At 39.1% G+C, this 12,204-nt stretch overlaps 2 protein-coding genes across 2 annotated transcripts; both read left to right on the top strand.

Moving 5' to 3' along the window:
- Positions 1–4,789: 4,789 nt before the first annotated feature.
- LOC103703607 (putative pectinesterase 10) lies at positions 4,790–7,042 on the top strand. The gene is made up of 5 exons (XM_039115985.1): positions 4,790–4,993; positions 5,086–5,274; positions 5,459–5,647; positions 6,104–6,327; positions 6,725–7,042. Exons 1-5 carry the CDS (start codon positions 4,790–4,792, stop codon positions 6,879–6,881), a joined length of 963 nt encoding a protein of 320 aa, XP_038971913.1. The 3' UTR covers positions 6,882–7,042.
- Positions 7,043–9,796: 2,754 nt separating this feature from the next.
- On the top strand, positions 9,797–11,012 carry LOC113462501 (probable pectinesterase 53). The gene is made up of 3 exons (XM_039115972.1): positions 9,797–10,011; positions 10,093–10,597; positions 10,785–11,012. Exons 1-3 carry the CDS (start codon positions 9,797–9,799, stop codon positions 11,010–11,012), a joined length of 948 nt encoding a protein of 315 aa, XP_038971900.1.
- Positions 11,013–12,204: the final 1,192 nt, after the last annotated feature.

The raw sequence follows: 12,204 nt of genomic DNA, 5'->3' as shown, positions 1-12,204 counted from the left end.
TTCCTCTTCCTTGGGTCCAGCGTAGGAGAAAAAGAAAAGGCTGCGAAGAGCCTTTGTTTCTTCTTCCTCCTCTCAAGCCAATCAAAGGTTGATTCAAAGGAGAGGACCTCAGCCATCTAAAGCCATCTCTGCAAGGGAGCTAGCATCCCGGGGAGATCCAAAGGTTTCGATCGACTCACTACCTCGTGTGGATATCCGTAGAGGCCGGACACGTGTGCGGCTTCCATCGAACCTTCTACAAATCTACGTAAATCAGATTTGCGGAGACCATCTACCCGCACAAGGTGAAGATCTGATCTTCTTAATGATTTTAAAATGGTTTAAAATAATTTAATTCTAATCTATCTACAAACGAAAGGTTTTAAAATACGTTCATGCGATGAACGGATCCCGCATATGTTTTTCCGCTGCAATCTGAAAATTATTTCGAAATTTTCATGGCATATGAGGGATACTAACAGATCTTTTCCTTCAAATTGAATAGCTTTGCGAGATCTACAACAACACCTTTAAGGGTTAAAACGGGTTAAAATTTCATTATTTGGGTCTTGAAATAGGTTGATCAAACTAGAAGTTTCTTTTTCGGAAAGAATCTTGATTTAGCGTATCTTCCGATATGTGAAAAATAAGGCAAAGCGACAGAAGAACAAGTTGATATAGAAGTCTAGATCTCCTCAAGCAAATTTTTAGTTTTTTCATGATTAATTTATTTAGTTATATTTATTTTTAGAAATCTTATTCTATTCAAACTAGGAGAGAAATTGAATCATAATTATACAAGAAATAACTTCGCTACTATTATAAATAAGAATTATGTACCTCAGTTTATAGTTGATGGATCGTTAATAGAGAAAAAAGAATACAAAACCCTATTTTTGAATTTTTTTCATTTCTTTTTAATTATCCTTTGAGTTTTTGGAGTTCGGCAGGTTGAAGATATTCTTCTTTTTTTTTTCTTGTCGGTTCATTTTGTCCCAACATTATTAGGAAATTAAAAAAAGAAGAATTATGACTTAATAGATATAGACTAGCACCACTCTTTAATTGTTTAACAGAATATAGATATGGGTTGATTGTTTTTTTAAAAATTATTTTTTGATGATAACGGGAGGTGGACCCACCCAGAATTTATTTATATAGGTGTTTTACAATGATGATCGAAGTAAGTTGAGAACGGCCCACAAAGCTACCAGGCCAGAATTTATTTACATAGCTTCTGCTGGCCTGTTGGATTCACTCTTGGGGTTTTCCACGTTGGTACGACCACGCAACGTGATTTCCAGGGTCCTTGCATCCCGGCCTTTGGCAGTGGTATTCTTAAAGAGCAGAACAACTCGAGAGAGAAAGGATGGAACCGCTTGGGTGCTCTTTAACTTCTTCTTCTTGGAGCATTTATAATTGCGATCCATCAGTTTCTTCAGCCTCCCCAACGTACCTTCTTTTTTTTATTTTTTTATTTTTTAGGATGGATGGATCATATCTGACGAATACGGATACATCCAATAAAATCAAAAAATAGGATACCTCGAAATGTCAAGAGCAACTCCCCATCTTCAACCCACAGAATATCGCTGGAGTGACAGGCTACATAAGCAGCCATCCAATCCATAGCTGTATTGGCTTCGCCGTATACCTGCTTAGCCTAAAAGATCCCTCTAATCCTCACGATCGCCCAAATGTCACCGTAGCTCCATTGGTGTTTTGTGCGCCTTCTCCCGTTAGAAGGGTATTGCAGGAATCTTTTAGTAACTGTTTTGAGTTTTCCATCCTAGTTGGTTGTCCAGTCATGCAGGAGAAAGCAAGCTTTTTGGCGCACCAGAATACTCCTATTGTTACGCTCTTTCCAAATACACCAGCAGATGGCAGAGACCAAGCAATCCCACCCAATCCATTGCCTCTGATCAGTTTCTCTGTTTCTCCAGGTAGTCCACAGTTCCTCCATCGATGGAGGAAGAGGGGCAGAAGATATTTTGCAAAGGAACACTTCAGAAAACTATGATCAGTGGTCTCATCCTCTACTCCACAAAGAGGGCAAGCTGGCGGGCAATTCCTGTTTCTCTTCTTCAGATTTTCCGTTGTGAGAATTTTGTTTCTGAACGTTAGCCAATTGAAAATTTTCACCTTCTCTGGCAGTAGCAGTTTCCAATTTCTCTTTCCAAATGCCAACGATACGCCTCCATGACCAAGGAAGTTATAGCGCCGTTTTACCGAGAACGTTTTAGATTTGCTCCATTTCCACTCTACAGAGTCTTCCTCTGGCGTGAGAGAGACCAAGTTCATCTGGTTTTAGACCCTACTAATTGCAAATCCAAACAAACTACAAAAGAATAAATTCTAACATGGGAATGCTTCATTAGAACAAATTCTGTCATAGGACTCTCACCGAAAGTCCACCGGTGAGGCTTTGTGCAGGTCAGCCGGCACGCAGGAAGTGGCGTCCCCATTCTATCATGATTGTTAGCTCCCCCGACTCCTCTGACGTGGTCACCCTTGGGCCGAATTTGAACCACAACAGGTATATTGTAAAACACATAACGGGAGATCATAAAGTTATCTATTTATCATGCATTGTTCCTTTCAAAATTTAGCTCATAAATCAACGTAGAAGGAAAACATTTTGAAAAATGAAACAGAGACTACCCTTTTCTCCTTAATCTGGTTTTAGACGCTACTAGTTACAAATCCAAACAAATTACATTAGAAAAAACTCTAACATTGGAATGCTATATTATAAAATATTAGAATAACTTTTATTATATAATGGGAGGTCTCTCAGAAGATAGATCATTAACATTATAAAGATTGTTAGTGTAGACTGTAATTTTTAACCTAAGACTTCACCTAAAATGGCTAGCTGGAAGGTATTCTTTGGGTTCATTGATATTGTATAAGTACCTAAGATCTACCCAACGAATAATCGATGTGAGACTAAACATACATCCACATAGGTCCTCACATACTTTCTCCATTCAAGTTTTGATGTCCTCATCAGGCTAAAAATTTGAATTAATTCAAATCTAATCACAAACACCTCAATCGGCCCGTGGTCAGCCCCAATAGATCTGTGCTACAGTATTCCTTAGTTCATATAGGTTATGGGTTCGATACGCTCTGATATCATTTGTAACAATTCAAGATCTCATCCAAAATGATTGGCTAAAAAATATTATTTGGGTTCCTTAATCCTATATAAATACCCAAGATCTACCCAGTAAATAACCGATGTGGGACTAAATATACGTCCGCAAGGTCTTCACATAGACCTTGGATGAGGTACCAAAGAACTCATGTAACCACCAAGGTGGTAGCACGGTGGGAACGGGTCTTTGATTCCACCGGAGTGGCCCAAATTCGAAACGCACGGACGTCGATTAAATGCGGAGACCGGATACCCCCGCCTGATTTGCTCAGTGGAGTCGCTATCTGGTCTGCCGGTACTTAGGTGGTGCTGGTGCGACGTACTTATACGTGGGGCAGCCCACTAGTGGGAAGGGTATGAGTAAAACTTATCTACCCGTATCGAACATTCTCCAACGAAAAGGGAGCCAAGTGGAAGTTGCTATGCGGTTGAGGTCTTCCTCTCCCCCCTCTTTCCATTTTTTTTACCTAAAAAAAAAGAAAAAAAGAACTCATATATAAATGATCATCATATATCATTGTTGGGCACTTGATTTAACTAAAATGGCCCGACCAACTAATTCCAAATATATTGCGAATGTTCTTGATTGCTATAATTATTTTTATGGTGCATTACTTCTTACGTAACAATGAAAAAAAGAAAGCTTCCAAATCTATCCAAAATTAATTTCATCAAATATGTTATTGTGAAAAATCATTCAAAACCAATCTGACAGCGGACCACTGTAAATTTCCTCCCTTCTTTCCTGGAGACCATCAGAATTGCTATGGAAAAAAAATGAGGCCTTCCATATCTCCCTATCTTCCTGCTCCTCTTCTTCATCCAAAGCTCCAAGAGTCAAAATTATAGCATACTTATAAAAGGTTAACTACACAAGTACATGTAACCAGAGCAGCAATCTAATCCAAGATGCTAGTAAGGGTTATATATATATATATATATATATATATATATATATATATATAGGTCATCTTAGGAGTATATTAGTTGAGGATGACATATGGGTAGTGTCCTCTGTAGCTTACAAATCCTCATAAATACGTGCCTGAAACAGACAGCTCACAGAAGTAATTTCCAAATCCATGGTCATCAGGTGAAATTTGTAATGCATTAAACAGTTGGAAAACAGCCAGCTCTTAGCTCCATCCTGCCTCTTCTGCCCTGTATCTCTGAAAATGACAAGAAAGTCCCAGAGCATACAAGAAAACAATGATCTGATTCCAGATTTGCATTTGATTCATCAGGATTATATGATATAAGGATATTTGACGTAAGGAGAAAAAAATCTAATGATTTTGTGCTTCTATGTAAAGTCAATTTGGGAAGTTGAAAGGCAACTTTGGAATGTCTTCAAAGTCTATGATTGCCGAAGTTTTTGCACCCAATCAGCTACTTCTTTATTTTCTTTCTTTCCTTAAATTTCCATTTCTTTTTGTTTGAATTAGAGTAGGCTTTTATTTTAAGATATATTTTAATTTCATATGCCTCACGATAAGAAGAAGAATGCAAAATGGTAGTGAAATAATTAATAGTTGGTGGATATCCATGCTTCTCTCAAAAAGCTTATATATATATATATATATATATATATATATATATATATATATATATAGTTTGTGGAGATCTTCCACATACATCTTGCTGGTTAGAATGAAGTGGGCATTCTCTCTCTTCTTCCTTGCAGTCTTCGTCTCCATTGCTCTGCATGTTCATCGAGTCAGCGGAGATGCAAAAATTTCGAAGACCATCAATGTCAATCTCGATGGTACAGGAGATTTCAAGACCATCCAAGAGGCCATTGGTTCAGTGCCTGCGAACAATGGGGAATGGATACGGATTCATATCTCGGCAGGAGTCTACAAGTAATGCCCGTCTTATGATGAGCTTGATTAAAATTCAAACTTTCTTTTTTTTTTCCTAGTGGATACAAAGTTATGCATGCGTAGGTTTCATGCAGGGAGAAGGTGTACGTACAAGAACATCGCGGGTTCATCCTACTGGAAGGGGATGGGCGTGAGAACACAGTGATTGAGTGGGCGGACTATGCCGGCGATGCCGAGAAGCATGATACCGTCTCCTCTGCCACCTTCACATCGCGTGCCCACAATTTTGTCGCTAAAAAGATTACTTTCAAGGTTTTTCATCACAATAAGATTTGTGAAATCTTGTCATTCATTTATATATTTATTCTTGTTCTGGCTACAAAAATATAAGATTTTTGGTCGAAAAATCTTTGATAGTCGTAACACACCATTGCATTTTGCGTTGTCCTAGTTTCAGCTATTGCTCTGAAACAAATTTACATTTGAAACCATGCAGAATAGTGCAGGCGCTGTAGGGCCAGCAGTGGCAGCTATGATACGAGGGAACCATTCCGCTATCTACGACTGTGGCTTCATTGGCCTCCAGGACACACTTTACGATCAAAGGGGACTGCACTACTACAAAGATTGCTACATTGAGGGCGCAGTTGACTTCATATTTGGAGACGGCCAATCTATCTATGAGGTATGGAGGAAAAAAACCTTGTTGACCCATGTAAAATTGGCTTGGTAATTCATGGTTCAACCAAAAATTTCTTACTTTCTATGTATATATATTATTTAAACAAGACCCGTTTGATGAATCCAAGTTGGCTTTACGCTTTACCAAGGATCTTTGTGGGTCAGTTTGAAACCTAACTCAAAATATAGACCTAATTACTTGGTAGACTCGTACCAGAAATTTAGGGTTTGAGTAGCAACAGTGACAAAATTTAGGCAGTTTGTTATCTGATCCATGTCGACGAGTCAAGTTGGCATAGGGGTCGAGACCTGGCTAGGCTAGACCTTAAGTCAACCCATGCCATTTGAGCCAATCTAATTAGCTCGATTCACCGTTTGTTATGCAAAATTCTTGACCCGAAACTTACCGCAAATAATGTGGTCTGCTAACAATTAATTTTGCTTGTTATAAATCATGCAGGGATGCACCATATATACAAAACACCAATCTGGCTTTGTGACGGCTCAGCAAAGACAAGGCCCTACCGAGGGGAATGGGTTTGTCTTCAGGTACTGTAATGTGACTGGGACTCAGAAAGCCGAGTTAGGTAGAGCATGGGGACCTTATGCGCGGGTTATATTTTATGAAACGTTCATGTCGGACATTGTGAATCCTGAAGGGTGGAATGCTTGGAACTCCAAGGAGTAAGTTAATCCCTCTTGGTTCAGTTATTTGCATGTATAATTTCCAAACTATTTTTCATATTTGATTGCCATGAAGGGCCTTCACAGCTTCATTTTGCAATTACCTGATTTATGAGTCATTTTACATTTCTTGTCAAAGTAAAAAAGTTCTTTTTTGCTTTGGTAAGATCAATCAACACTGGCTTCAATGGCCATTAAGATAGTATGCTACCTGGTTTTCTTCTCCAAGATGCTGCAAAGTTTTGACTTCCTTATTTCTGCTAGTAGATTAGCATTTGTATACATGCATCATAAACATGTTGACTATATCCTATAACCTGTATTTCATAGTTTAATATGTACAAAGACATATGCTCTTTACCTTTCAATTGAATAATTTTTATTTGTAATGATGCAGGGAAGATTTAACTTTTGTGGAATTCAGATGCACTGGACCCGGATCAAATACATCACACCGGGTGAATTGGATGAAGAAATTAAGTCCTGCAAAGCTGAAGAAATTTACTGACATAACATATATTGACAGTGAAGGATGGATTAGCGCACAGCCTTAATTTTAATTGTATTCAAACTGATATCTAAAATGGAATATGTCTGATGTAAGCTATCACCTTACGTCGTTGCAAGTACTCTCTCCCTCTTTGTTCGATCGATCACTGCAGGTTATGATGACATCTTCTTGTCTAGAAATTTAATAAAAGCAAACGTTCTATTATGAAATCATCATATAAATAAGAAAAAATATGGTAGTTACACTTAGTTGTTTGCTATTCAATGATCTTGATTTTTTGAACAATTCCTGTTGAAGATCAACAATTATGATCCATCATTCATCCACACGAATGGTGTTATTTAGTTGTATTTTATAAATTAGGATCATTGTTGAGATCTGCATTGCCAAGGAATATCGATCTCTTATACCTTCCGAATGCCGAGTAGCAATTTTAAGGGTGTGTTTATGACTGCAAAAATAAATGATGAGGTAGCTTGGGATATCCATGGTGATAAGATCTAGTCTAACATAAGTCTGACGTCCGGGAGAAACTCTTGTTTCCTAGCCATTTCTTGAGGTGGCCATTTTTGCTAATCTTCAGGAGCACAAGGATCAATTGAAATATCATGCCCGCTGTTGGTTCCATCAAAGAAGAACCTCTGTGTTCTTCTTTGCCATTTTACCGAATATCTCTCATGAGTTGAGCCGCATGTAGTGTATCTCACAATCTTGGGCTGCAGTTTAAGACATGGCTAAATAGAGAAAAATAATGTATCTATTGGACTAAAACAATACATAATTTAACATTTTTGATCTTCTTATTTATGTTATGCAGTCTAAGGTTAAGCAAATTCAAGAAGGCTCTATGTAAGTTTTTTCAATAGAATATCTTGCAAACTTGAGAGCTTAAAAGGACTAGCACGAAAAATAGGACTGATTTATGAATAACATAATTCATTATGGCTTAGAAGAACTTATATGAAGTAATTTTTTAAAAATAAAAACATAATTCAGTAAGGCCATTCTTAGCAGACTTTTTTGTAGAAGAATATTTTAGTTAACTGGCAAATTAATCAATGTCTCATATAGATCAATCCCTGAATTTTTTTTATATTTATGTAGTAATCTCTATTTTAATATATTTCACCTCCCGAGTCTCGAAACTAATTATTTCTTATATGTTCCTCAAATTAAATTAACTAGATTATAATAGAATAGTCTGCTTATATTTCCCAACTATATGAATATCATATGTCTCCTGGATATTATTGCCCATAGTACTCAAACTTAACTGACCCCTTAACTCATTCACATAGATACAGATTTAGAAAATGTGAACCCGAGCGATGCTATGAAGAAGCTGTTGAACGCACAATAGGTAGGACTGCAGGAGTGATCCATGGAAGCACCAGAGGGTCGGCAATTCGATCAAACACCATTTGCTTAAAAGCGTTAGCACAGAGTCCATTTAAAAGAAAAAATCCCACTTCCATCTGCTCGACGCTTTTTTTTTTTTTTGCTTAAGCGGGTGCTTTATACAGTGCGTGTACGAATGCACTCAATAAAATCAAAATACAACAGCTCGCAAAGTGCCAGTGGCAGCTCCTCTCCCTCTAACCAAAGGGTGTATCCTGAGTGATGGGCCACGTAGGCAGCCACCCAGTCGGCCGCCTCATTGGCTTTTCTGAATACATACTTGGCCTGAAAGGCCCCCCCATCTCTCACCATCATCCCTATGTCTCGGATCAAGAGGTGATCCGTGCTCTCACCCCTCGACCCCCTCTAAATCCACCCGATAATCGTGGCCGAGTTGCTCTCCAGAATGATTGAACTGGCCTGCAGCATCACCCGCACATGTGGAAGACCCGCCCAGGCAGCTCGCAACTTTGCCTTCGGAACCGACGTATCAAACAGCTGGTAGCCACCTACTGCCACCACCCTGAAGTACGGGTTCCATATAACAAAGCCTGCACCGACCCGCGTACCGCCATCCAGCACGGACCCATCGAAGTTAACCTTGAAGAAGCTCGGGGGTGGGGGCTCCCAAGTGAAAAATACCGTCTGAGGAGCTGCCGGAGCAGAGAAGAAACCCCATATGTCCCGAGCTGTTAAAAGTTTATCTGAAGAGGGGGTGAGCCTGATCTCTGTAGCCTGTGCTCAAGCAAATTCCGCAACAAACCTTGGTGACACTTTGCCCGATACTTTTGCGATGAAAATTCCCGATACTTATAAGCACGTAGTTCCGCCATTGTTACCATTCTACTGTGCTGATTTATTGCTCCAGCCAACCAGGGAAACATGCTGTGATCCCAATTCCGAGGATTGCGCCTCCCACAACATTTGCTTCGATCGAGCCATCAAAATTAAGTCTGAGCCAGCCGGGACGAGGTGGTGTACATTCCAAATAACAGACAAGCGCCAAAACACAAGAAGCGTGGGCATTTATGCATGAAATCTGGCAATAAAAATAACTGTAAGCTCCACCAAGAGTAGCATATATTAAAACAAAACGATGCATGGTAACTGATCACTGTATTATGGTATTGTTTCAATGTTCGGTCGACACTTGCATTCGTCCAAACCATTGAACTTTGACAAATCATATATTTGTTAATAGATCTTTGGCTTGATTTCTGGGTGTAATTGCAGTGGGAATATTCTGATCCATCTGCATGTGAATTAAGCTCCCTTGGCCAAATTTCTACAGTAAAGATCTACCTGCGATTTTCTTAATTTCCACAATGGAAATCTCAAATATACATATCTTGGAGAAAGCTAAATTGTAAGGATTATAAAGGAAAATATACCATATTTTTACCCTGCCATAATGGGTTTTTATGCTAATTATGAATAAAAGTTTTTGGCAACCCAACGTTTGCTTATATATATATATCTATCTATCTATCTATCTATCTATCTTCCACATATACTAGTTAATTTTTGTCCAATTGGCCGTATTCCATATTTCTAGCTCGAATGAATAGGGCATTCTCTCCCTTCTTCCTTGCAGTCCTTGTCTCCGTCGCTTTGCATGTTCATCAAGTCAGCGGATTAGATGCAAACATTACGAAGATCATCAAGGTCAATCACCACGGAGCAGGAGATTTCAAGACCATCCAAGAGGCCATAAATTCAGTGCCTGTTAACAACAGCCAATGGATACGAATTCATGTCTCGGCAGGAGTCTACAAGTAATGCCATCTTATGATGAGCTCGATTAAAACTCAACCTCCTTTTCTCTAGTGGATGCTAAGTTACGTGACTTCATGCAGGGAGAAGGTGTGCATACAAGACCATCAAGAGTTCGTCCTACTGGAAGGGGAAGGGCGTGAAAAGACGGTGATTGAGTGGGGGGACTATTCTGGTGACTCCGGGAACCATAATACCCTCACCTCTGCGACCTTCACATCGCGTGCAGACTATTTTGTCGCTAAACATATTACTTTCAAGGTTTTTCGTCACAAGAACAGCTGCTACAAGAGTTGTGAATTTTTGCAATTTATCTATGCATTTCTCTCTATATATATTCGTTGCAACAATACAAAGACAGGCGAGCGTGGATATTTATTTATACTTCAAACCATGCAGAATAGTGCAGGTCCTGTAGGGCAAGCAGTGGCAGCTTTGTTACGAGGGAACCATTCTGCTTTCTACGGCTGCGGCTTCATTGGCGTCCAGGACACACTTTACGATCAAAAGGGACTCCACTACTTCAAAGACTGCTACATTGAGGGCTCGACTGACTTCATATTTGGAAGCGGCCAATCTATCTACGAGGTATGGAAAGAAAGAAAAATAAAAAAAAAACTCTGGGTTATTCCTGGTTCGACCAACTATGGTACTGTACTATGTCAAAGTTTCTAGACCTGAAGCTAACATCCTACCATATATAAGCATCATTCTTCTTGATTAATTTATCATCGAAGTCGAATAACGATTAGTTTGCATCTTATGAATCATGCAGGGATGCACGTTATTTACGGTTCTACGACCTGGCTTTCTGACAGCTCAAGGAAGGCAAGGCCCTGCCGAGGACAATGGGTTCGTCTTCAAGCATTGTAATGTGACTGGGACTCAGAAAGTCTTTTTAGGTAGAGCATGGGGACGTCAAGCACGGGTGATATTTTATGAAACTATCATGTCGGACATTGTGAACCCTCAAGGGTGGATTGCTTGGCTTGGGCAGGAGTAAGTCGATTACCCTTGTTATAATTATTCGCGTACATGCATGGTTTCAGAACTAGTTTTCGATAATTATCATGAAGGGCCTTCGTGCCAGCTTCATTGTGAATTTTCCATGCATCATTTTACATTTCCTGTCGAAGAAAAAAGTTCGCTTTAACTCGTACGAATTGAGGTTTGGCCCTAGGATGAAAAGCCATTACATGTTCAAGCACTAGATTTCCATGGCCATTTCATTTTTCAGTCTTTGTCCTATGTTACAAAAAAATGGCAGTACCTCTTGTCAAGTCTCCCTCTAAATGGGAATATATTGATTACCCAGTACTCCTTCGATAATGTAGTGATAGTTCTTTAGAATAATTTCAATCAAGATGGATTTTGAGGGGCCTGCGGAAACTAGGCTGCCATCAGGTATCCACTTGTCGAGTGAGTTTATGGTAGGTCTATAAATATGCTAGAAATCCACATATTCACAACAATAGCTGTGTCGTCGGAGGGCTCATGCATGAATGCAAGATTATCAAGATGTTTGCAGATAGGATGAAAAGGAATTAGTATTGTTCTTGCGATTGTCGCCTAGCGGACTAGAACATTTGCATTAGTTTCGAGAATGTGGGATCGAACAACTTGGGCATCTCATATACATCCAAGGGATTTTATTGATTTTGTTAGGGGCTGCTAGCTAGCTTTTATGACTAATTTCAAAGAGTGACATTTGATCCTTGTCTTCACAACGAAAAAGGTCATATCAATCACTACATGGCTTCAGCGGTCAATAAGATATATAGTTTCTTACCTCGGTTTTCCTTTTCTAAGATGCTGCAGAATTCTACTTTTTTGTTTCTGTTAGTAGATTAACAATCATGTATATGCATAGAAACATGTTGACATTGTTCTGGAGTCTGTTTCTCATAGTTTTAATATGTATGAATATGTATGCTCTCTATCTTTCTATTGATTAATTTTTGTTTGTAATGATCCACCAGAAAAGAATTAACTTTTGTGGAATCTGGTTGCTATGGACCCGGATCGAATACATCACAACGGGTGAAGTGGATGAAGAAACTAAGTCGTGCTGAGCTGAGGAAGTTCACTGATATGACATATATTGACCGTCAAGGATGGCTTAGTGCACTCCGCGAAATTTAATTTTATTCGAATTGATCTTAATTATGCGCAACTTCGATCTGATGTAATTTGTC

The sequence above is a fragment of the Phoenix dactylifera genome, chromosome 2 (genome assembly GCF_009389715.1).
Source record: "Phoenix dactylifera cultivar Barhee BC4 chromosome 2, palm_55x_up_171113_PBpolish2nd_filt_p, whole genome shotgun sequence".
Taxonomy (NCBI): Eukaryota; Viridiplantae; Streptophyta; class Magnoliopsida; order Arecales; family Arecaceae; genus Phoenix; species Phoenix dactylifera.
The sequence above is the reverse complement of the archived record's forward strand: the minus strand, read 5'-3'. Positions and strand labels throughout refer to the sequence as shown.

Coding starts and splice junctions, on each gene's coding strand:
- LOC103703607 (XM_039115985.1), top strand. CDS start 4,790: ATGAAGTGGGCATTCTCTCTCTTCTTCCTTGCAGTCTTCGTCTCCATT. Junction 4,994..5,085: donor GGATTCATATCTCGGCAGGA/GTCTACAAGTAA, acceptor ATGCATGCGTAG/GTTTCATGCAGGGAGAAGGT. Junction 5,648..6,103: donor ACGGCCAATCTATCTATGAG/GTATGGAGGAAA, acceptor TAAATCATGCAG/GGATGCACCATATATACAAA.
- LOC113462501 (XM_039115972.1), top strand. CDS start 9,797: ATGAATAGGGCATTCTCTCCCTTCTTCCTTGCAGTCCTTGTCTCCGTC. Junction 10,012..10,092: donor GTCTCGGCAGGAGTCTACAA/GTAATGCCATCT, acceptor GACTTCATGCAG/GGAGAAGGTGTGCATACAAG. Junction 10,598..10,784: donor GCGGCCAATCTATCTACGAG/GTATGGAAAGAA, acceptor TGAATCATGCAG/GGATGCACGTTATTTACGGT.